General features: G+C 41.4%; 1 protein-coding gene across 6 annotated transcripts in view; it reads right to left on the reverse strand.

The window, feature by feature from the left end:
- The window catches only part of SLC38A4 (solute carrier family 38 member 4), a 67761-nt gene extending 41185 nt beyond the window's left edge, over positions 1–26576 (reverse strand). The window contains exons 1-5 of one of the 6 annotated variants that reach the window (XM_030216200.1): positions 26493–26570; positions 16119–16189; positions 13014–13243; positions 9420–9513; positions 6634–6749 (exon numbers count right to left, since the gene is read on the reverse strand). In XM_030216200.1, coding sequence (XP_030072060.1) covers positions 6634–6749; positions 9420–9513; positions 13014–13132 — 329 coding nt within the window. In that variant the 5' untranslated portion in view covers positions 13133–13243; positions 16119–16189; positions 26493–26570. Of the gene's footprint in view, positions 1–6633; positions 6750–9419; positions 9514–13013; positions 13244–16114; positions 16195–26039; positions 26260–26488 lie in introns of all 6 variants that reach the window. The other 5 variants (XM_030216198.1, XM_030216199.1, XM_030216202.1 and 2 more) reach the window with 5 other exon arrangements.
- Between the last annotated feature and the right edge of the window lie 227 nt (positions 26577–26803).

Genomic DNA, 26803 nt, shown 5'->3' on the forward strand with positions numbered 1-26803 from the left:
TAAAGTCGGCCACATGCTCGTCAGGGACGCCCTTCTTTTTTCCATTATTGGCCGAGGACGCCCATCTTTTAACTACGCCCCTGTCCCGCCTTCGGTACACTGCCGACATGCCCCTGTGAACTTTGGTCGTCCCTGCGGCTTTCGATTATGCCGATTTGGGTGACCTTGAGAAAAGGACGCCCATCTCCCGATTTGTGTCGGAAGATGGACGTCCTTCTTTTTCGATTATGCCCCTGAAAATGGCCCGCGGTAGTGTGGGCATGAGCATTTGGCACACACCAGGCAAGATTTTACCATGTCTTGGGAAAAGGGCTTTTTTTCAATGGAGCGGGAAAAGGGCTTGTGGTAAAACTGAAACCAGCAAGCGCCTATTTACGGCCTGAGTCCTTAATGCCACCCATTGATCTAGTGGTAAGGGCTCATGTGCTACACACGCAGTGACTGGTCGGTGCTCCAACTGCCGATTAACACCAGAAACACCATGTATGTTAGGAAATAAAATAATAATTTGTCATGGCATTATGGGTGCGTGCCAAATCCAAAATTACCACCGGGGGCGGGGCGCACTAGCCTGACGGTAGTCTTGTTTTGGCACATGCTGCATGCATGTAGAGCTTACCGCATCTTTGTAAAAGGGCCCCTTTAAGCATGGTTTATAGAATAACTCTTTTTTCACACCTAACTTTAAGTATGGTTTTAGAATAGCACTTTTTCAGCGTGATTTTTGGGCGCCATATATGTATAAAATTGGTGAATATAACAGAAACCTTCATGAAAATTGTAAAGCAAAAATTTTTTTTATCTCATTACTCATATTGTATACATAATTATTTTTTATGCAAAATCCAATAAAGTATATAAATATTTATTTGTTGTGCTCAGTTTTTTTGGTGTATTGCTGTGGACTGAAAATCCAAGCTTTGCAGGGACACCACCTTTACATCATAGCACATCCTACCTCCATCCTAATAGTAATAATGTTCAATAGATGGCAAAGTCCAAGAAAGATATTAAAAACTGATGTTCAAAAAAATCAAATAACAGCTACTTAGCTTAAGTGGAGATTGTGCAAAATCAGAGATCTTCTTCCTGCAAAGTTCTTGTCCACTGCAATACTTTTTTCAAAGAATCATTCCGTGCAGAATTTAAGAACAAGTGAATCACAGTTCAGCAATTTTAGTTCCCTACATGGGCCATGTTTCGCCAAACTAATGGCGTCTTCAGGGGAACTGATTGTTCAGCAGAACCAGGGAAGAGCCCCACCCTGTCCGGTTCACAAACCACTTTACAATTTTCATGAAGGTTTCTGTTATATTCACCAATTTTGTAATTTGAAACCGTTTCTTATTGAATACCCAGAATTACGTTTGGTAGCCATATATGTATAGCCTGCAAATAGGTGGGAAAATGTTGGATACAAATGCAACAAATAAGTAAATAAATAAGTAAATAAGTAAATAAATAAATAATATAGAATCTAGCCCTTAGGCATTAATTCCATAACAATGTGCCAGTTCTATAACAAATGCCTAGAGGTCATCTTTGTGGCACCTATTTATATAAAAGAAAGTAAGTTTTTATGTTCTTTATAGAATACTAGAATAACTGGGTATATACCTGAGTATATTTAGGTTTGAGCTCTTTTGCCAGCCATGGATTCTATATACGGTGCCCAGATTTGGGAATGCTTCCAAGATGTGCACGAAACTTAATAGACTAATGAGCTGTTAACCATCAATAATTTATTTATTGCACTTGTATCCCACATTTTCCCACCTATTGAGTGCTAATAAAGAATCATTGACGTTAATTGGTACTAATTGAGATTTGTGTGTGATCTGGCTGTGTGCTATTCCATAACTCTGGGTGCCTAAATCTCAAAAGTGGGTGTGGCCATGGGAGGGTCATTCAAAAACGTTCCACACAATGTTATAGAATACTGGGCCTCCATGCCCAACTTGGAATTTATACCATGTTTCAGCAGGCCTAGGTCTGGGGCCCAGAGCTGGGCCTGGGAATCAGCGCTAAGCACTATTCTATAAAGGACCTGTGTCCTTTATAGAATAGCTTTTACTGCCGATTTTTTTCAGGTGCAAATTCTTGAGCACCATTGATAGATTTTCCCCCATTAAGTGTGAGTTCTGCTCATGTTTGCCCAGCCTCCACCTATGTATATACCTACATGTAAGATACACACTATGTAAGATACACGTGTATATTTACACAATAGTGCTTCAGAGGATTTTTGGAATTTTTACGTGTGTATTTGCACACATATCTGGTAATATACCATTATTATAATCATTTTCATGTGTAATTGATGCATAAATATTAGTGTCTGTTTTATAGAATTACCCTATACTAGAATTATATCACGAACAATAGCCTTCTAAAACCAGGTAATTAAGAAATGCACATTTACCCTCCAGATGTCACCTATATGTGGGTCCAGTAGGATTTTGATGGGTTTTGGGGGGGGCTCACACTTTCTACCCCAAGTGTAACAGATTATGGGCCTGGTTCCCCTTCTCTACAGTGTACTTCACCAACTGAGTTCGATTCCCGGCATAGGCAGCTCCTTGTGACTCTGGGCAAGTCACTTAACCCTCCATTACCCCATGTAAGCCGCATTGAGCCTGCCATGAGTGGGAAAGCGCGGGATACAAATGTAACAAAAAAAAACCCCACTAGGCTACTCCAGGGACCTGCTTGCTGCTCTAATAGGACTAGCTATAATATCTGAGGCTGCCATAAAGGCTGGTATATACTATTTCCTTCATATCTTTGGTGGGTGGGAGGGGGTCAGTGACCATGTGGGGAGTAAGGGGGTCATTCCTTAATCCCTCAAGTGGTGATCTGATCATTTAGGTCCCCTTTTTATGACTTGGTCGTAATAAAATTAGGCGTAGACCAAAACGTTTAAATTGTAGCCCAGGACATTTTTGTTTTGCTTCATTATGGCTGAAAAAATGTCCAAGTCTTAGGAATGCCCAAATCCCACCCAACACACCTTCAACACGCCTGCTTGTGATTTGAACACACTGCTGATGAACTGCATACCAAAACATTTAAAAAATGGATTTCAAAAATAGCGTTTTGAATGTTTTACATCCAAATGCCGATTTATGCCACTTTTTAAATGTTTTTCTCTTTTGAAAATGAGCCCCTTCAAATTTTATTAAAAACCCACTTTTTTAAGGCAAGTCTTCGATGTAAGCTTACAGTGTGAAGGAGATTGCGATGGCCTCCAGGGACCTATTTTTCTTTAGTTTTGTTAGTATAATGCTATGGAAGGGTGAATGTTGTTTTGGGGTATGTTCTGTTATTTTTATGGAGTTCTTTTCTTTATATGTGATAATGGATTTTATATTGTAAACTGATTTGGTCTGGAACAGGTAAGCAGTATATCAAATTTTTAAATAAATATAAATATATATAAACATTTGTGGTGGGAAAGACATGGGGAGGCGGAGGTAGAGGTGGTCTTGTTTAGAAAGGACAAGTGCCAGTTGCCTAATTAAAAACATACTGTAGTACAAAATTTATTGCAATATATAGCAGTTTGTGGCAACAAAGCTACTGTATCATGGCATGAATTTGAAGCTGCCTATAAGCTTTACCAGTGTGACTTCTACTTCAGGATACAGGTTCTTGATGACTTTTTCAGGCCTGTCACTGGCAATTGTACACTATAAATCCTGCCTTTCACCTACAGCTAAACTGGCAGACAATGAAAGAACATTAAAAAAAAATGTGCTGCTCAGTGTCTGTTTGCCTAAAAGCAAATCTATCAGAATGCGTTTACCATTAACTCTTCGTGTCAGAATATGGGACAGTTGGCTCAGATGGAAGAATGTTCCAATCGTACAATTAAGAGTGACTCAGAATATGTTCAGGGGTTGAACCAGGTTCAAGTATGCTTTGCAAATTGTGGGTTATTGCTGAAGCACTGGCCTTAGGCTAGGGACTGCATTTCTTTTAAAACTGCCAACATGATAGATCTGAAAGTTACACGAAAAGGTAAGGAAAAAGAGATTAGCCTTTATAAACTACAAGAGATCGCAGAAAGAGGAAGACAGGTGACAATTCTGGAAAGCTAAGAGAAACTGGTAGAGTAGTCAGGAAAGCAAAGATACAAACAGGGCCGTGCCAACACGGTAAGCGAGGTAAGCATGGCAGGAGGGCGCCATCCTCTGGGGGGCGCCCTGCCGCACCATGCTTACCTCGCCCTCGTCTTCCCAGATCCTTTTCCTTTTTTTTTGTTTAAATTTACCTCTGTCCGGTGGCGTAGCGTCAGTGAGAAGGAGGCAGCGCTCCCCCGCCCCGACGTGTCTACTAGTCTTCCCTTCGCTGTGTTCCGCTGCCTTCTGACGTCAGAAATGACGTCAGAAGAAGGCGGGACACTTAGCGAAGGGAAGAAGACTAGTAGACACGTCGGGCGGGGGAGCGCTGCCTCCTTCTCACTGACGCTACGCTGCCGCCGGACAGAGGTAAATTTAAACAAAAAAAAAAGGAAAAGGATCTGGGGAGAAGAGGCCAGGCAGTGTAGCGATTGTTTTCAGGGGGGAGCGGCTCGGTGCCAACGGGGGGGGGGGGGCGGTGGCGGCGCGGTGCCAAGGGGGGGGGGGGGGGGGCGCCGGAGGCACCAACTGCAGGGCGGCGCCAGAGACCCTAGGCCGGCCCTGGATACAAATGGAAGAAAAAATAGCCAATACGGTAAAACGGGGTGACAAGACTTTTTTTTTTTTTTGATATATGTTAGTGATAGGAGGAAGTGCAAAACTGGCATTTTGTCAGGCTCAAAGGTGAAGGGGAGGAATATGTAGAAGCTGATAAAAATAAATGTCTGGTGAGGTTTGTCTCTTTAAGGATGATACCAAAATCTGCAATAGGGTAGACACCCCTGATGGTGTGGATTACATGAGGAAGGATTTAGCAAAGCTAAAGGAATGCTCTGAAATTTGGCAGCTCAGATTTAATGCTAAAAAAATGCAGGGTCATACATTTGGGCTGCAAAAACCCGAAGGAACGGTACAGTATAGGGAATGAAGAACTTTTGTTCACTAAAGAGGAACGGGACTTGGGTGTGATTGTATATGATGATCTTAAGTTGGCCAAACAAGTTGAAAGGCAATGGTGAAAGCTAGAAGGATACTTGGGTGCAAATGAGAGGAATGGCCAATAGGAAAAAGAGTTGATGATGCCTCTGTATAAGATTCTGGTGAGACCTCATTTAGAATACTGCGAACAATTCTGGAGACTGCACCTTTAAAAAGATGTAAATAGGATGGAGTTGGTCCAGAGAGTGGCTACTAAAATGGTCAGTGGTCTTCATCATTGTTAATTGCTGCCAAAGGCCAAACTGGCCTTTTGCTATACTGAATAGCTAGAGAGCCCTGTAATCCTACCTACTTTAAACAAGAATGCGCTCTGGCCTAGTAAACCAAAGATCTTCATACATCTCAGTAATTTGGGGAAGAAGAAACATTAGACTCCCCCATCTGCCTAGAGGACAGAAACTCAATAGGCAAACACCTATCTAACTATACCAACACGAATACCTGCCTACCATCATCAAGTAATCCCTACAACTAACAGATCACTACTTGGAAACATGTGCCTAGTAAATGCCCGATCAGCTAATAAAAAAATTTCTTATGATCCATGATGCAATCAGTGAATGCCACCTAGATATCCTGGGAATAACTGAGACCTGGCGGGATGAGAGTGGTGGAGACCAATTGACTGAACTATGCCCCAAAGGATTCACTATCCTGCACAAACCAAAACAAGGGAAGCAGGATGGAGGGGTAGCAGTCCTGATCCAAGAGATATTCAGACTGCACGGAGTCTCCATCCCCCACCTGAGTCAGAATGCCTCCTAATCCAGCTGGGAGATAAGGAACCAGTGTGGCTGCTCGTGGCATACAAAGCATCTCACAACAACACATCATCTGTGCAAGAACTGCTGAATCTAGTGACTGACGCTATCCTAGATGCCCCGGCAATGGGCAGGATAGTAAGTTCTTAATAAACTTGAAACAACACAATATTGTGCATTTTTTTGTTTGCCAATAATGGTGTGCACTATTTGCAAAAAGGCCTCACTTTTTTGGGAAAGGTGCACACTCTTTTCTAATAGAATTGGTGGACGCATGCATGCACTATTAGGAAAGAGTACACCCTCTTTGCAAATAGTGTCCACTATTTTGCAAAGAGAAGCCCCCGAAATGGCAATGAAGAGTAATGAAAACAAAACAAAACAAACAATGCTGCAAACAGCATGGGAAATTAAATGAAAATTTGTGGAGTCGCACATCCCTACAAATTATGGGTTTCCAATATAGACTATAGAGCAGTGGCTCTCAAACCAATCCTGGAAGACCACCAGCCAGCTGGGTTTTCAGGATATCACTAATGAATATGCATGAGAGAGATTTGCATACAATGGAGGTTACAGGCATGCAAGTCTGTCTCATGCATATTCGTTAGGATTATCCTGAAAATCTGACCGGTTAGTGATCCTCTAGGACAGGTTTGAGAACCACAGATGTAGAGAACAATTTCTAGTACCACATTTCTGGATGCAACATTCATATTTTTGTTGTCTTTAAAATGTCTTTCTATACTTACACAAAAAGAAGTATTCCAGTGTTGGCCATGACATATGAGAGTCCTAAGATTCCACTGCCCATAATGGCATTACCCAGGTTAAATACAGACATTCCAACTGAAGTGGTCCCAGGATGCTTTAGGGGTGAAAGAAGGAAAATATATTAAATAGGGTAATGTCTTGGAAATGGTGATAGTGCATAAATGCTCTCTTATAGATCCACTGTTATTAGGGTAATTTTAAGAATTGCTGGAGAGGCGCAAAGTCCACAGGCACATTTTACCTGCAGACTTTGGCCTAATTATCAAGGTGAAGTACAAGTACACTTTCAAATTGCTTAAGAAAAATTACTCAAACACATTTTCATTTTCCAAGTTGCCCAGGAGCATTTTTGAAGGAATAATATCTGCAGACGTATGAAAGTTGAGAAATGTGCGCATATTTCCAAACCCTATCCCAGTACATGTCCTTCTACCTGCACATATGTGACAAATTTTCTAAAACCTATTTCCACTGACAAAGTATAGAGTAAATGACTTTTGAAATCTATTTATTTTGTTAGGATTGTAGCCGTAGCTTTCCCTCATATTAAAGCTCTGAATTAATAAGGCTGTTTTCCAAGTCTGTGTCTATGGGAAAAATGTTCAGGGGATCAGACTCAGTAAAAATGGGGTATATTATTCATTTACATCCCTACATGTCCTCTTACAGAATGCTGACTAAAGGAAAGGTACATGCCATGATTTGATGGCATGTACTTTGCCTGTGGCCATAAGCATGAGCAGAGTTTTGGTGGAGCATACAGGTACACATATAATTATTGAATGGTATAATTTATGCACATTCTAGCACACCCATAAACAACGGCGTACCTAGGTTGGCTGCCACCAGGGTTGAGTTGCTGCTACATCCCTCCTGGCACATCGCTGCCCTCCCCCCTCTCAGCACATCAGCCCCTCCCCCAAAGCGCATCACCCACCTCCCCCTCCTCCGAAGCACATCATCCTCACCACCTGGGAGTGCAAGTAGCAGTCGTGCGGCTGTCGGATCCGCCAGTCCTCTGCCCCGGAACAGGAAGTAACATCAGAGGAGACTGAGAACCGGCGGAGACGACAGCCGCACGACTGTTCCGTGCACCCCCTTGCAGCCTACACCCGTGGTGGACCGCCTCCACTGCTCCGCTCTTGGTACGGTACTGCCCATAAGCACAGGTATTTACAGTACCTATAGGGCTGGTGTAAGTGATTATGTATTACATTTAAGTGCATTTTCAGCCACTTCTAGTATTCTATACAGAAAAGTAGGTGTCACCTACTCTTCCTTATAGAACAGGCTTGCAATACGGGCCATAAGCATTACCTTTTAGTAGGTGCCTTGATATAGAATTGGTCTAATACTCAAAGGATTTCTACTTCTAACTTTGAGAATTATGCTCCAAAATTCACCTTTCTGAACATTTCCTAGGGCTGGGTGCATACATTTCTCATCAGAATTTCATTAAGAGGTTGATATTCAAAAGGGTTTAACCAGGCAGGAGAGGATCCTGCCTGGTTAAACCCTGCTGAACTGGCTGGCCACCTATATTCAGCAGCACTATACTGGGCAGTGCCATTAAATATCTCCATTAACCAGTCTAACCAGCTAGGTTAGGAGTGGTCCAGGGGAGGAACTTGGGCCAAACCAACACTTAGCCAGCTAGCAGAACTATAAACTCCACTAACTAGCTAAGCAAGTGCATAGTTAGGACAGCAAAAAGACTGTCCCTACTTTATGAGCTGAGTTAACTGGGTACTGGTCTGAATATCGGCTGGTGCCCGGTTAACTTCAAGGTCAGTGCATATACCTGGATATTCAATGCTGGGAGCTGCTCATGCCCCAGCATTTAATATTGGGGTTAGGTTAGCCCATGGGTGAGAGTAGCTTAGTAGCCAATTACTGCCATGGGCTAAATATTACCCCCTAAATTCAGGCACTTAAGTTGGGTCAGTAGGGTATGCCTTTTTGAACAGGTTGGTCTTTAGTGATTTCCGGAAGTTAAGGTGGTCGTACGTGAAAACAACGTTCGACAACCTTAACTTCCGGAAATCACTAAAGACCAACCTGTTTGAAAAGGCATACCCTACTGACCCAATTTAAGTGCCTGAACCCTGCGACATAATGAAACCAAAGCTCGTAATGAACACTATATAACTCTTCTCTACGATTCCCTAATGTGTCTGTAACACATGAATCTCATTCTATCACAACATCACTTTGTATTTGTTTCATCACTGGATGTGGCTAACGCCTCACGGTACTATGTAAGCCACATTGAGCCTGCAAATAGGTGGGAAAATGTGGGGTACAAATGTAACAAATAAATTTAGAAGCATAAAAGTGGGTGTCAACAGGGACAGATTTAGGGTGGGGAAAAGAAGTTAGTTTAGCACTGATTTTCAGCACTAGGCTCATAAATTAGGCACATGAATGGCGGTCCAAAATTTATTTGAAGAAAAGCAGCAATGACAACCAAGGGGAGGAAATGAAGAACAACTCAGGAGACCTGCTTAGTTCAATTATTGATTGTATTGTCCAATAAGAATTTGGTAATGACCTGACACAGACGTGTTTCAGCCTACTTTGCCTGAAATCACATCGGATCAACTCTGAGAGAGCTTGAAAGGATCCTATGAACCATTAAGTGTATAGGATCTGGCAATTTATAGTGTGTGGACCCCAAATGCAGGCATTTTACAGTGTGTGAACTCTTGATACATGTTTCAGCTGCTAACACAAAGTGCTATAGCAGTAACCAGGAGATACTCACGCGCTCCTCCTCATATTCTTCCAGCTTCTTGCTCCCAAGAAATCCATTTGTGAGGAACTTTTGACTTTCTGCATCATCATCAACTGCAAAATTACTAAACATAGCAATGAGGAAGAAAAAAAAGACATGAAGTTGGTTGGGTTAGCACTATGAGGTCCAATCTCAAAAGATTTGTCTGCTTAACCTCAGGACAAAATTTTACTTCTGAATTTGCCCTTGACAACTGGGTAACATTTGTCCAGACAACTTTATATCGAACAGGAGTTAGAGATGTGCTGGCGGTTCTTTAAAACATTAACTGGATAGTGCTGATATACTGCATTATTTGGTTAAACTTAACCAGTTGTTGGGTTGGAAAAATTACTTTCTCAAAGTTAACTGGATCACTTTTTAGCACCACTAACTTAACTGGTTAAGGGGCCCTTTCACTAAGTTGCGTAAGCGTCTACGCACGCCAAACACTCGCCAAAATGGAGTTACCGCCCGGCTACCGTGTGGCTCTTGCAGTAATTTCATTTTTGGCACACGTCCGCCACATGCGTCTGAAAAATATTTCTTTATTTTTGGGAGCGTGTAACAGACACATGCCAAGTGGCATTTGAAGCGCGTAGGTCATTAATGTCCGGTTACCACGTGAGTCTTTACTGCTAGGTCAATGGCTGGTGGTAAGGTCTCAGACCCAAAATGGATGCGCGGCAATTTTGATTTTGCCACACATCCATTTTCGGCAAAAAAGGCCTTTTTTACAGGTGTGCTAAAAAATGGATCGGAGCGAACCCAAAACCTACGCCTACAGTACCGCAAGCCATTTTTCAGCATGGCTTAGTAAAAGGACCCCTAAGTCTTTGAATATTTAAAGATAACTTATCCTGGAATCCCACTGCTAAATATTGGCCCATTGCCATCATGTGCAATATACTGGATGTATCCCAAGACAGGTTTTGAAATAGTTTTGAAAATGATTGTTAGGGCTTTTGCAATATCACAGTAATAACTTATACTAGCTGAGCTGTTTATTCTGCTAGGTAAGATTATTTGCTTTCAAGGAACAACTAGACTGGCAAAAAGTGCATATCTCAGCAGCAGTCTGCAGGCAGTGGTTTAGCTGAATTGGTTTTTAATAAACTGTTTCTGAGTAACTACCAGGTTTCAACATGAAAATAGATTTCCCTGAACTACCACCTGGTTACTGATAAGCTTACAGATTTCCAAACCAGATTTTCCTTTTTTGGCTCAATTTATCCCCAGGAGGTCTGGGCTTCCAAATCTCACTTTTTAAAAATTATGGGACCCTTTTACAAAGCTGCAGGAGGGCTAATGCACGGGTAGCATGAGCCAAATTGGCACTACTACAGGGGTAGCATGAGCGGCTGGCGTTGATTCCAAGTTTGACGTGCGCCGAATCTTATGGTAGAAAATATTTTTCCATTTTCTACCAGCATGCCCGGTGGTAATTGGCAGCATGGTCACGTTGGCACGTGCTGCATGTTTACCACATGGGTAGCATGTGATCCTTTACTGCTAGGTCAATGGCTGGCGGTAAGGGCTCAGGCCATAAATAGGCACGCGTTAGTTTTAATTTTTGCACACACCCATTTCCTGGCTGATTAAAAAAAATGGCTTTTTTCCAAGCTGTTGTAAAAAGTGGCCCAGTGCATCAAAAAAAAAACATGCCCACAGTACCGCAGGCCAGTTTTTACCGTGGCTTTATAAAAGGACCCCTTTGTACTGTAAGGAAAGGGGATATTGAAACACTATTCAATAAGGGGCCCTTTTTCTAAGCTGTGGGAAAAAAGGGCCCTGAGGTAGTGGTGGGGGCCATTTATCCTACATGCCAGGGCCCTTTTTACTGCATTTGGTAAAAAGCACCCTCCCCAAATGGCCACGCAGTAAGAGAACTCTTGCTGCGTGGCTATGCAGTGGGGAGCACTTACTGCCACACATTGAGGTGGTGGTAAGGGATCCCGTGGTAACCCGGCGATAACTGGCCAGAATGTGGCAATGCCCGATTACTGCTCAGTTAGCACCACGCTAAAAAAAAATTTTCTAGCGTGCCAGAAATGGCACACGCTCAAGCTGGAACCACCACCGGCAGCCGCGTTGGACTGGCAGTAGTTCTGATTTAGCGTGTGGTAAGCCCGCATTGGGCTTACCGACGCTTTGTAAAAGTGCAGAGCAGACCCAGTCTACCTTATTTTCCCTGATCTGGCTATGTTCTGATCTAGTCCTGTTCCAAAAGGGTCCTTCAATCACCTAGATAAATAAGGATAGATACACAGCTAGTGGTGGTGAGCATTTTTTTAGCCGGCAGTGTCATTATTCCCATATATTTAATGCTGGGCCATGTCTAGGCACCAGCATTGAATATCTGGGTTTATGCGGCTGGCTATCTGTTTTGTGGTTAAGTGTGATATTCAGCAGAGTGGAGGAGCAGCCTACTGGTTAGTACAGTGGGCTTTGACCCTGGTGAACTGGGTCAATTCTCACTGCAGCTCCTTGTGACTCTGGGCAAGACACTTAACCCTCCATTGCCCCACGTACAAAATAAGTGCCTATATATAATATGTAAACTGCTTTGAATGTAATCACAGAAAGGCAGTAGATCAAGTCCCATTAACTTTCCCTTATCCAACTAAGTGAAACTGGATAAAGATAGGGCTATGCTTTATGCACTCTGATTTGTCCAATAAACTTAGAGGTCCTTTTACTAAGGTGCGCTGAAAAATGGCCTGCGGTAGTGTAAGCGCGTGTTTTGCCCGCACGCAGAATCATTTTTCAGTGCAGCTGGGGTCAAAAATGGACATGCGGCAAAATGAACATTGGCGCGCGTCCATTTTGGGTCTGAGACCTTACCGCCAGCCATTGACTTAGTGGTAACGTCTCACGTGTTAACCGGGCAGTAATGGTCAATGCGCATTCAAATGCCGATTACCGCCCGTGCACCAGAAAATAAAAATATTTTCCAGTGCACGAAGTGGATATGTGTAAAAAATGAAATTAGCAAGATTTCTGGGTAGAAAGACTATATAGAAGGAGATTCAATGATTCAAGATACATTGAGCACCAAAGGGGTAGAGAACAATCTAGAACAAAGATGAACCTTGGGGGAAAGCTCATGGTTACAACAGTAGGGATGAGATAGAGTAATAATAAATCTTTGTAAAGAGTCAAGGAAAGGCCTGGCTGAACAGAATTGCTTTATCATATGCTCATCAATTACTAAATAACTGCTATTTGTTCTCCTGTCCATCCTCTGCTCCAGCTTTGAATTGCATTTTTTTTCATTAGCTGTGTTTCCTGAGCAGCTACTCAACTTCACCTCCTTTTCAATCTCAAATTGGGTGAACTGAGCTTTTTTTATGACTTTCGTTGTGAAGGTTTGATAGGAATGAGAAATAAATATTGAATACATGTAGAAGAGTTTCTGATGTTTTGTGGCAGTCTTCAATAAGAAATGCTTTCTACCAAGCTTTCATGATCAGGACTTCCACAACAGATGAAGTTTTTTACTATTTCTATAACTACACCAAAAAGTACACAGCATTCTTTGGATCAAGGGTACCATGTAGATAATTTCTGGTGCCTGCTGCTTACCTGTTAAGAGTGCCTTTTTCTGAATCCATCCCCTTTGAATAGCCACCTTCACTGTATTCTTCGCTGTTGCTCTCAGTGTCACGTTCCAAGTTGACCTTTTGCAATTCCATGCGATCCATTTGAGCCCAGTCAGCTTTTTCCAATTTACACACTGGCTTCTTCAGTTTAAACAATACACTCTTTGCTAAGGTCCTCCCCCCGCAGCGTGTTGACTTTGAGAACACTTTGTTCTGCAAACAGAACACACAAAAATGTCATCATAATTTTCCTCCAATTAGATAAATGAGTGTGAGTTGCTCAGTTGTGCCCGTGCCTCGGAGCACAACATATATGAAAGCAAACTGGGAATTTTTTTTGGTAAATTTAAGCATCCAATTTTTTAGACCTAAAAAAATGATAAAAAGATCACATGTAAAATGCAATGCAGTTCCAGGTTATATCCTATAACTTTCCCTTGCTTTCTAGATGTCAAATTTATTTATATAAATCTTTTTTATTTTCATGCAGTAATAATGAAAAATGTATCTGGCACACAACTAAAACGTTGTTGACATCAAATTAAACTAGCATTAATGAAAAGGCTCACTTTACATATCATTTATTAAGGGGCCTTTTTACTAAGCTGTGTAAGCTCTACGCATGCCCAACGCATGCCAAAATGGAGTTACCGCCCAATTACCACGTGGCTCTTGCGGTAATTTCATTTTTGGTGCACGTTCGATATGCACAGCTGAAAAATATTTTTTATTTTTAGGCATGCATAATAAACGCGTGCCAAGTGGCATTTGATGCACGTAGGTCATTACCACCCGGATTCTTTACTGCTAGGTCAATGGCTGTCAGTAAGGTCTCAGACCCAAAATGGACGCACGGCAATTTTGATTTCGCCGCACATCCATTTTTGGCAAAACAAAAAAGGCCTGTTTTACAGACACACTAAAATTGGTGCGCGCCCAAAACCCGCGTCTACACTATCGCAAGCCATTTTTCAGCGTGCCTTTGTAAAAGGATCCCTAAGATTTTTTTTCCTGTATACAGAGAATATGAGAAATGTTTTCGTGAATCAGGCCCTTAGATGCTTTCCAGTAAACACAGCAGAGTAAATATAGTACATGATGGCTGGAGTATGGTGCATATACTAAGTACATAAGCACTTGGTCACCCTCAGTTTGAGAAGTGAGAAAAACAGGCTGCATGGCTCAAATGTGCTTTCCCAGAATCACATCACTTTTTTTCTAGGTATGCAAAAGCTGAAATGGGAATATAGCCAACAGCAACATATTGCATCATATAACAGCATCCATTCATTTTAAAGATTTTTTATGGGGGGGGGGGGGGGCGGAATTCTCAGCATATCCATATACTTGTTAAGGATTTCTATTTTGTACCAACTTTTAGGTATAGCCAGTAAAATGCACAATATTTCCTTGATTCTTTCAGCTTGGAAAAGAGGGCAGCTAGGGGGGATATGATTAAGGTCTATACAATCTTGAGTGGTGTAGAACAAGTAGAAGTAAATCGATTTTTTTACTCTTTCAAAAAAATATAAAGACTAGAGGACACAATGAAGATACATGGAAATATTTTAAAAAGAAATAGGAAGAAATATTTTTTCACTCAATGAATAGTTAAGCTCTGGAACTTGTTGCTGGAGGATGTGGTAACAGCAGTTAGTGTATCTGGGTTTAAAAAAGGTTTGGACAAGTTCCTGGAGGAAAAGTCCATAGTCTATTATTGAGATAGACATGGGGAAGCCACTGCTTGCCCTGGGAATGGTAGCATGGAATGTTGCTACTGTTTGAGTTTCTGCCAGGTACTTGTGACTTGGATTGGCTACTGTTAGAAACATGATACTGGGCTAGATGGATCATTGGCCTGGCCCAGTATGGGTTTTCATATGTTATATTCTATGTTTCAGATACAAGAACCTCCCTTGATTTTGTGGTTTGACATAGCAAGCAAGGTCTCTTAGATTATACAGTTCAGAGAAAACTTATTTATAGCAGGCTGGAAAGAAAGTAAATGATGAACAGCAGGTGATCAAATACCAGATCAATATCTAAATGCTAAATGTGTCCCAAGGTTAGGACTGTAGTAAATTGTCCCACTCTTACCACTTCATCACTGACAGCAATCTGTCCATCTGACTGATATCAATCAAATGAGCCTTCAACGATTTTGCCAACGTTAAGTCTACAGTTCTAAGCCTATGGGCTGTACAGTCTAGTTTTAAGTTAGAGATAATGCAGTTATTTCATTTATATTGTTTTTTCTTTCAGCAAAACTATATGTCTTAGATTAAGGTTGCAGAAACCAGCCAGACCAAAATGTGCCCCCTCACTTTGGGCTCTGGCCCCCTCCCACCTCGATGTCTGGCTATGCCCCTGGGGCATGTGCATGGGCGGGGCACATATTTAAGTATGTTAATGATAGACTACTATAATTTAGATGTGTTTATTGGCTGTCTAGGTACAAAGGCTAGGAGGCACTCAATGAAATTACATGGAATATTTTAAAAACAAATAGGAGGAAATATTTTTTTACTCAATGAATAGTTAAGCTCTGGAACTTGTTGCCAGAGGATGTGGTAACAGCGGGTAATGTACCTGGGTTTAAAAAAGGTTGGGACAAGTTCCTGGAGGTAAAGTCCATAGTCTGCTACTGAGATAGACATGGAGGAAGCCATTGCTTGCCCTGGGATTGTTGGCATGGAATGTTGCTACTATTTGGGTTTGTACCAAGTACTTGTGACCTGGATTGGCCACTGTTGGAAGCAGGATACTGGCCAGATGGACCATTGATCTCACCCAGTATGGCTATTCTTATGTTCTTAAGCATTTACACTGGCTCTATGGCTGGCACAAGTGGTCTCAGCTAAATTATACACATGTATTTGCACTGCAATGAAAGTGTTATATAAAGGAAAGTAGGCTCCTTTTTTCCTTTATAGGATAGGCTCCACTTAGGCACCTTCTAGGCACCCCTTTATAGAACTGCCCTTCACATGCTTAACTTCACAATTTGAGATGTATATATTTTTCAGAGTCATTTGAAATGCAAAGGGGCCCTTTTACAAAGTGGCGGTAAACACTAACACGTACTTACCACACACTAAAAAGACACTACCATGGGATATGCTCAGGCGTTCTGCGGTAGTTCTGGGATCAGCGCCAATCCTGCACTAAAAGATATAAAATATTTTTTAGTGCAGGGCATGTTTGGATGCAGAGAGTAGGCATGCCCTGCACTAATTGGGTAGCATGGATAAATCGCTGCATGCTGCCCGATTAGCATGGGGTTAGCGCGGGAGCCCTTACCACCTAGTAAATAGGTGGCGGTAAGGGCTCACGCTCTAATGACCACACGCTAGTACGTGGCCATTAAGGGGAAAATTGAAATTGTGGTCATTTTACTGCCACACTAATGGTGGCCTCTGCATGTGGGAAACCCACATTCTGAAAATAACGTAGGCTACTTTTTAGTGCGGCTTAATAAAAGGGTCCTAAATATTGTAAGACATTTTCTTAAGTAACACATTTTCAGTACAATCTTGCAGAGGATTTTTTACATCAATAGGTTATTCAGTGGCGTAGCGAGGGCGGCTGCCACCTGGGGCGGTTCGCCGCTGCACACCCCCCTCCCCCGGGTGCAGCATGACACCCCCCCTTGGTGCATCACCCAAGCTCCCCCCCTTGGCGCATCAACCCCCCCTTCGGCGCATCACCCTCCCTCGGTAAATCAACCCCCCCTTGGCACATCACCCAAGCCCCCCCCCCCCCGAGTGCATTTTTGCCTGCCATGTGCATGCCGCTGGGGGGGGGGGGGGGGTGTTGGTTCCACTGGTTCCCTGCTCCCTCTGCCCCGGAACAGGAAGTAACCTGTTCCAGGGCAGAGGGAGCAGGGAACCAGCGGGACCGACACCCCCCAGCGGCATGCACCTGGGGCGGTCTGCCCCCACCGCCCCGCCCTTGCTACGCCACTGAGGTTATGTGAATGATCAGTGTTTCCATTGTGATAATACTGCACATATAGGGCTAGATTCTATATATGGCACCTAAAAAATCCATGCAGAATAAATTTCAACATAAGCATATTCTATAAGTGGTGCCTAGATTTAGGTGCAGTATGTAGAATACACATAGTTGAAATCCCAGTGCCTAGAACTACGAGCATCCATTTACACCCAAGGAAAACGTGGCGTGAATACCGGCATGTAGATTTAGGCATAGATGGCCATATTCTATAACAGTGCATGCAAATTTTGGAATGCCCATGAAACACCCATTTCCCTGCCTATAACCATGCCTCTTTTTGGCTCCGCACATTAGAATTTTAGATGCTGTGCATTACAGAATACGCTTAACAAGTTCTGCATGTAAATTCTAAATGCCAATTAGTGCTTATTATTGCTTGTTTAGTGCTGTTAAAAACGTTGATTGGTTTGTTAAGCCAATTACATGTGTTTTTATAGAATATGCTTGGATTTCGGTACGGAACACTAGGCGAAATATATAGAATCCGGCAGATAACAAAGCATGCAACAAATTTCTTCTAAGTCCCTATGAAAAATTCCTACTTCTGACTGTTCTATCCAAACAGATTTTATTTTATATAAAACCCTCTCCATCTTTCCTGAAACTAGAGGAAACAGAGTTCTATTAACCAGACTGTTTTCTGGTCTCTTTTGTCCAATGCACAAATATTACACTATGTTCTACTAGGCAAATTCTCTAGGTCGTTCGTCATGACTAGGTATGCAGAACTCAGTTTTCATACATTGCTCAGGTTCTTTTAGCTTTTCACCATTCCATATTTCTGCATGTTTTAGACATGAGCAAATTTAAGTGATGGAAAAAACCATGCAAAATGTTAGCAACCGGGAAATATATGCTATTTTTTGGACTTAGCTTACTCATAAGCATAGCCCAAATATATTGGGTGACAGATATTTCATTAATTCAATGTTAGTTTCAAAAAGACTGTTATACTATAAAGCTGAAAGTTGCACAGAGGCCACTTTCAATACTGAAAAGGCAAATAGTGTGTGATATATAGGATAATGTATTATTTGCTATAATTGAGGGCATCTAGACTGTGAAGGCACATAGATGCATATGTTGCACCTCTATTATAAAGGAAATACAGTGGATTCCAGTTAGGCAGGACACCATTTAATCGGAGCGGCTGCATATTTAGCACAAAACCCGGAGAATGGAAACAAAGCTCAGTTGTAAAGGTGCAATGGTTTCGCTTATTTGGGACAACACACCATTTATTCAGGGCAGTAAAGTACGGAAAACGTCATTGATAGTTCACCAACTCCTGAAGTTTGTATGGGCTGCCGCGTTTACATACATGTGCTGCAGTGTTCCATCTGTGGCATGCACTGAATAAATGGAAAGGAAGATCTAACACTCGCAGACAAAATCGCCTTGCTAGAAGAATTGAAAAACACAACAGCCAAACACCAGTCAGCGCCAAGTGGCAGAGAGTACAGGAGTGCCAAAATCCAAAACTGCATGCGTCATACAACAAGAGAAAATGATAAACGATTGGATTTTATTTATTTGTTATATTTGTATCCCACATTTTCCCCCTTTTTGCAGGCTCAATGTGGCTTACATATACCGTTAACAGCGTTAGCTGATTCCGCTCTGAACAAATACAAGGTATGAATGAATACAAGGTGATATTGTGGTAGATAAGGTACATGTATGGTGGGTACAATTGGGGGGAACTTAGAGAGGGAGAGGGGGAGGAAGAGTCAGGTAATGTTCAATACGGTCTTTGGTTACATACTAGGACTAGGGGGCTTGCGATGAAACTACAGTGTAGTAAATTTAAAACAAATCGGAGAAACGTTTCTTCACCCAACGCGTAATTAAACTCTGGAATTCGTTGCCACAGAACGTGGTGAAGGCGGTTGGCTTGGCAGAGTTTAAAAAGGGGTTAGACGGTTTACTAAAGGACAAGTCCATAAACCGCTACTAAATGGACTTGGGAAAAATCCACAATTCCAGGAATAACATGTATAGAATGTTTGTACGTTTGGGAAGCTTGCCAGGTGCCCTTGGCCTGGATTGGCCGCTGTAGTGGACAGGATGCTGGGCTCGATGGACCCTTGGTCTTTTCCCAGTGTGGCATTACTTATGTACTTATGTACATTGTGTCGCAGGTGTCTGGTATTTTTATGTATTTTAACTGAGAGGCAACAGGGCGTTTCCCAAAAGCAGAAGCATGAAAGTAAGGATCCTGATGTAGAAGAGGCCTTCAATCAGTGGTTCTCAATTGTAATAGGAAGAGGTGTTTGTGTGAATGAACTGATGTTTAAAAGCAAGTCAGGAGTTAACTAGAATACTCGGTCACAACGATTTTAAAGCAAAAGATGGCTGTGTGTCACGTTGGAAATGCAGGTTCAGGATAAAGTTTAAGAGGGCACATGGCGAGAAGGACAGTGTGATGAACAATGGAAAGCCACAAATCTACAATTGCTTTGTAAATTTTATGTGGGTGACATCTACAATGCCGATGAAACAGGGTTATTCTACTGTGCAACACATGATGGATCCCTGACCTATAAACACACAATGCTGTCAGGTTCAGAGAAAGGTATGGATCACTTAACAGTGCTATTCTGTTCCAACATGTCAGGAAACAATAAACGTAAGCTGCTGGTTTATAGGAAAAAGTGTAAAGCCGCAGTGTTTTAAAGGGATCAGTATAGAAAGTTCACCTATTCTGTATCTTGCTAACAAAAATGCATGGATGATATTGGAAATTTTTAAGAACTGGTTAGTGAGCTGGAACAATGAATTACAAAGGAGGCCTAGGAGGATTGTGCTTGCCCTTGATAATTGTGTAGCGGACACATACGTTGGCTGCTTGAAAACCATCCAGCTAGAATTTCTGTGTCCCAATACCACATCTCTGGTGCAACTAATGAAGAGTTTTCAGCTATTGACAACAATCTTGTCAATAGCTGAAAACTCTTCATTAGTATCATTAGTATATAAAAAAAGTTTTAATCCAGAAATAAATCTCCTGACATCCTGGCTTATCACTTGTTCACACTCAGTTGTGTCATCCTCTTCGGTTTCCTGAAGTCTTCATATTTTTGGATGAAATTTGCTCAACGATTTCATCCTCACACCAAGGATGAAATCGTTGAGCAAAGTTCAGCCAAAAATATGAAGACTTCAGGAAATCGAAGAGGATGACAAAACTGAGTGTGAACAAGTGATAAACCATGATGTCAGGAGATTTATTTCAGGGTTAAAACTTTTTTTTAATGCGGGAAGACAATGATGGCAGTCCAGTTACTGCTCTAGAGACCTGTGCCGATTTTTTTCCATCTGTATTCAATGAACAGAGCCCGACAAGATACACTTGATCGATACTTCCATCGTTAATACTGTTTTCAATTAGAAACTTGTCTTTTAATTTATGCAAATTTAAATATTTTCTTTTCCTTTATTTCAACTTTTGTGTTACCGAACAAATGTAATATTTAAAATTAAACTGTACAGTTTTTTTTCTTCCACTTTTGTTTGGACAATATAAATAATTGGTTTTGACTTTTATCTGTCACTTGTACTGACTCTTTTTTAATGGTAACATGTCAACTTCATTTTTTCAGGGCAGCCGCTTAATTGGGACAACGTACTATGCTCCCGTTGTTCCCAATTAACTGGAATCCACTGTATATGCATCTGTGGATCTTTATAAAATAGCCCACCCACCTAGAAAATAGGCAAATGGTCCACCTAAGTGTGAGGAGACATGCAAATATTTTGTAAAGTATCCTTGTATCCAAAACTCCATCTCAGCCCACCTAGCCTGTGCCCCAAGAAATGCTTATACGCATTTCACTTAAAAGTACGTGCTCTGCGTCTGCAGTGCTTTTTTTAAGCAGAAAGGTTTAATAAAATCCCTTGGTGTACACCATGTAACTATTCGTTTTGGAAATGGCTGTGGTTTTTTTTTTGCACCTAGTTTTACACATGTGAAATTTTATTTACCCTCAGGTTGAAATTCTATAAAGGGGTGTCTAGATGTAGGTGCCCCCATGCAATGCGGAGAACGCCTAATCCATAATGACATCTGGGTGCCCAAATGGCTTTATAAGAAACTAGTGTAAACCCACATCAGTGTGCCTAAACATAGGTGTGCCTATTTATGTCTGGTCAATTGCAGGCAAACTGGGTGTGCGTAAGGTTCTATATAGCGCGCCTAAAGATCTGTGCCAAACTCCAGGTGGATTCTATAATGACATGCATAACTTAACAAGCTTAATAAGCTAATGAATGTTGATAACAGCACAAAACAAGCAATGAGCACTACTTGGCACTAATTAGAATTTAAGCACACAACTCACTAAGCATATTCTGTAATGCAGTGCGCTGAACTTCTTAACACATGCAAGCAAAAAGGGGTGTGGTTCTGGGCAGAAAAATGGGCATTTCATGAGCGTTCTGAAATTTATGTACATAGTTATAGAATAAGGCCCAGTGCGTGTAAATCTATATGTTGGGATTTATGCCACAGTTTCGCTGTTGTAAATGGATGTGTGTAGTTTTAGGTGCTGAGATATCAACTAAGTGTATTCTATATATCGGGCCTAAATCTAGGCACCGCTTATAGAATACGCTTAGTCAGCACTGACTTCTGCGCTGATTTTTTAGGTGCAACATATACAATCTCCCCCATTCAGGGGAGACATACCCATGTCCCACCCATTCTCTACCTACATGTATGTCCCCTTGCATTTATGGATGCTACTTAAGAATAACACATACAAGTGACATTTTTTTCTGTATTTATACATTTAAGTGCCTCATAACTTTATAGAATTGCCCTGCCTATATTTAGGTGCCTAGAGGATGCCTATTCTATAAAGGAAAGTTGGCGCCTACTTTCCCTTACAGAATCAATATATATAAATGGCGAGTGTCGTACTCACTCGCAAATGCGCAGTAGAGACCCTCTCTGCCCCGCCCCCGCGTCAATACGTGATGACGAGGGCGGAACAGAGAGGGTCTACTGCGCATTTGCGAGGGACACTGCCGTCGCTAACACTCCCCCCACCCGGAGTCGCCGCCGCCACCCACCTTCCACCCAGTCGGGCCCTCGCTCCGCTATTGAAACAGCGAGGGCACGCAGCACACAGCTCTACTGAGCTGCCGTCGGCCTTCCTTCTTCTTCTCTGCCTGTGTCCCGCCCTCGACGACGTTACGTCACACGAGGGCAGGACACAGGCAGAGAAGAAGAAGGAAGGCCACGGCAGCTCAGCAGTTTCAATAGCGGAGCGAGGGCCCGACCGGGTGGAAGGTGGGTGGCGAAGACTCTGGGGGGGGGCAACTCGGCGGCGGGGTGGGAGGGCCTTTCAACCCCCCCCTCTTCCTATACTAGCCCGTTTTTACGGGCTGAACGGCTAGTAGTAGTATAACAGGCAGAATACGCATCTACAATTTGGGTGCCATCATACAGCTGGTGTAAATGCTTGGATCTAGATTTCTGAAACACGCAAACAAAATATATTATTCTATGATTTACATGCATAACTGTGCTGCTCCCCTCGCCCAGTGGGTTTCCCGTGGAACCCTTCACAACAATGACATCAAAAGTGTTCTTTAACCCTACTACATATTTATATGTGCAGTGGGATTACAGAAAGGCTACCAGATTTTTACATGATTTTCCTCCAGTGCTAACTGCTAGGTACATTATAATAGAGGTCTATAAAATAATGAGTGGAGGGGAACAGGTACATGTGAATCGCTTTTATGTACTCTTTCCAAAAATACTAGGACTAGGGGGCATGCAATGAAGCTACAAAGTAGTAAATTTAAAACGAATTGGAGAAAATGTTTCTTCACACAACGTATAATTAAATTCTGGAATTCGTTGCCAGAGAATTAGTAAAAGCAGTTAGCTTAACGGCATTTAAAAAAGGTTTGGCTGGCTTCCTAATGGAAAAGGCTGCAGACCATTATTAAAATGGACTTGGGGGAAATCCACTGCTTATTTCTAGGATAAGCAGCATAAAATGTATTGGGGTTTTTTGGGATCTTGCCAGGTACTTGTGACCTCGATTGGCCACTGTTGGAAAGAGTATGCTGGGTTTGATGGACCTTCGGTCTATCCCAGTATGGCAATACGTATGTATTTATGTACTATAAAGTCCTACTCGGAACCAATAGAAAACCTACCATATCATAACAGCACTGCTAAGATACAGAACCAACCCTACCTATGAAAAGATATCAGAATATATTTTATATTTGGCCCTAGAACAGCAATTCATCTCCTATTGGGAAGACACAACAAGCAGGACTGCAACATATCTGTACAACAGGATTTCTGAACCCACTCCTTGGGACACACCTACAGTAGTCAGTCAGGTTTTCAGGATACCCACAATGAATATTCGTGGGGTAGATTTACATACAATGTAGGTAGCACATACACATTTATCTCATGCATATTCATTGTGGGTATCTTGAAAACCTGACTGGTTAGGTGTGTCCCGAGGACTGGGTTGAGAACCCCTGCTCTACAAAGAAAGTAACACTATCAGAAACCATACCTCAGTCACTACACACAAAACCCAGAGTGCCTCTCACCAAATAGAGAACAAGGGACCACTAATTAGAAATAGAAATATGCAAACAAAAATTTTACTGAAAACCCCAAGAAGTGAGAGACTCTGCATGCAGTACAACACAGGAGAAATTGAAACAGAAATGCATATTCCTCTAGTACTGAGTAAACTACAAAGAAATCAGTCTAGTTTTAAGTTAGAGATAATGTAGCTATTTCACTTATACTTCAGAGGTGCACATTTCTCAAAGCTGACATATCCAGTAGTAAAATCAAAATAAAATACCTTTTTTACCTTTGCACTTTGAGCATTTTATTTATTTTTTCAATTGTGTTGGTCCCAGTCTGTGTGTTCTGCTTCTCTCTGAATTTTCTCTTATCTCTTTTTGCAGGGTCTCCTGCCCATTTGCCATGCCTCATCACATCCACTTTCTTTCCATTTCTTCCTTACATTTATCTCTGACATATTCATGTTTCCTTTTCACTTCTTTCTTCCATTTATTTTTCTCTGCTCTGCCTATATCTCAAATTGTATCCACCTTCTCAGCTTCCTAACAACCTTTTATCTCCTTTTCACCCTTCTCCCCATTCTTATTCTTAACCCTCACATATCCCCATCTCATTCAATCTCCACTCAAGCAATTTTATTTCCTTCTTTCATTCATCCACTCTACCTCCTCCTTCTACCCTCTGTACTTACTCTTTTCCCTGCCATTATCTACTTTTCTCTGTCTGTCATCCCCTCACAATCCCCAGTTCCTTCCCTGCCTGTAATTCTTTCCAGTCCCTTTCTGCTACCTCTTGTCCCCACCCAGTCTCTGAATGTTCACTTTTACCAACTTCCCAGCTTTATTTTCATCTTCTTCTCATTTGTCTACTTGCCAACATCTTCCATGACCTCTACACATGGTTCCTTCATGTCCATCATCTACCTCTTTTCTGTTTCTCCCCACCCCAAAGTTCAACATTTCCCCCCTTTTTTTCATTTATCATCCTGTCTAGAATTTCCTCTTTTATCCCTCCCCCCCAAGTTCAGCATTTCTCCCTTTCTCCCCCTCAGTCCAACATCTTCCCTCTTCTTCTCCTCTCTCCTCTGGATTTCAATGCCTCTCTGTCAAGGCTGGTGGCAGAGGCACAAATCCCTGCTTTTTGCTTACCTAGAATTCTTTCTCAGATTGCAGTAGCAGCAGCATGTGGCTGTTATTGAACACGTCACTTCCGGGGCAAGCATTGTGCACCTCAAGTGAAGCATTTAATAACAACCACATATTAATGTTGCAGTCTGAGACTGGTCCTGCTGCTGGTGCTTGTAAGCATTCTTATCCCAACATTGGACAAGTTAGCAGCTTGCACAATATCTTCTGCCGACTTTGATGCACACATTTACACCTGCCTCACAGCAAGTCTAAATCTGTGCACTGTTGGGGATTACTTTAAGAGAAAATTTTATAAAAGCCCATTGGCACATATGTTGCTTTTATTAAATAGGCATAAAATAGCTTCAGAAATGTGATTTTGTAAAAAAGGTTTTTTTTTCTAAATGATGTACATCATTTTGCATCAGGGTTATTTGCATGGAAGACCCATAACAAAGTGCACATAGTAAGGTAGTGTACTTTAGTATATTGGACTCGTATATTGGATTGTCAGTTAATTGAGAATTGTCTTGCTACATTCAATGAGAATCCACAAGAAGCAGCAACACTTTGGGATTAGCACGCACTAAGCTTTAATAAAAGGGCCCCTCGCTTATTCTTGTGGATTCTCATTGAATGTAGCAAGAGAACTCTCAGTTAACTGACAATCCTCCTACCCAATTTAAATGACAGGTTCCAGAACATCAATTGCCAACAACTGTCAAAGAGGAATATGAAAGATTTCATTAAAATTCAAGTTCAGGCCCTGAAAATGAAACCTGTTTTTCTGCCTTGTGCATTCTTTATACTTTCTGGAGGTACAGATGCATTTAGAAAATTTCAATAAAACACCTGCTAAAATTGTGTTTTTCTTTATCAGATAATTTGCAAATCAATAGGTTTTTTTTTTAAAAAACACCATGGGTATAGCTTTCAAATGGATTTCTTCCTTTATAAATGAGGCCTAATACATAAGAAAGGTACTGGAGCTTACAGGTTATTGTCAGTTATATTCCTGAATGGTTAATAAAGATTGAATAAATAAAAATGAGGCCTAATGTCAGATCTATATTCATTCAGCAGTAGTGAAGCCATTCTCAAATCTATTTGGTAGTCTGCAAGCCAGTTAGCAGGTCATTACTAACAGAAACCTTCTTCTACTTAGGAGAACATTTTGTAAAGTTTTGCATACTGGTGTACCTTTAGGTTTTATTTATATACATGTCATGAGCCTTCATAAATATGAAGATGCTTTGTCAATACTATATTGCAATATATCTCATTCACTTACCAGAGGGAGCCTGAATGGAACCCAGTTCTGAGTTTTAACTCAACAGACATTTGGAGTCCAAAAATGCTTTTTATCATTAATTCTGTACTCTATTTAAACATTGATCATGTCAAGCAGAAACCATGATAAAAAGCTTTGCATTTCAGCTCTAGAGGCCCACTGCAAGGTATAGTAAATGTTACAACTGAATTATCTGGTATTCAGAATTTCATTCCATTTTCTGAAAGAAAATATAAATAATACACCAAGAAAAATTAAAAAAAAAATCTCTTGGAAAACACACATTTTAAGTCATATATCACAATATTTTTTTGGTCTTTAAGAAGCAATTAAATGAAAGAAAAAGCTGGTTAATAATGCAAAATTAAATACGAATGCATAATAAGTACAATTTTTTAAAAAGGTATAAGATAGATGTATTCTTTAAACAAAATTAGTGTTAATTATACCTACTCAAAGACAGCGATAGAATCCCTCCAAGTCAAAACCGCAGCCTCTAGCCAAGTGATATTTTAACTTTTTATTTGGGCATTCCACATCTGTAGCAAGGTTTGCTTACAGATGTGCAATATTTAAAGACAGGAGGGAGTGTACCCTCTGAGCCAATCAGCAGCTCTACTGCACTCCCACACCTTCTCTAATCTAACTTGCGTCATCTTTCAAAATGAACTCATTTGCCTGGTATAGATCCAAATTCCTCAGCTTGATTACAGCACTTTTATTTGCCCATGGAATCTGGGTAAAGTTTTACATACATGCATATC

This window comes from Microcaecilia unicolor, chromosome 10 (genome assembly GCF_901765095.1).
Source record: "Microcaecilia unicolor chromosome 10, aMicUni1.1, whole genome shotgun sequence".
NCBI lineage: Eukaryota > Metazoa > Chordata > Amphibia > Gymnophiona > Siphonopidae > Microcaecilia > Microcaecilia unicolor.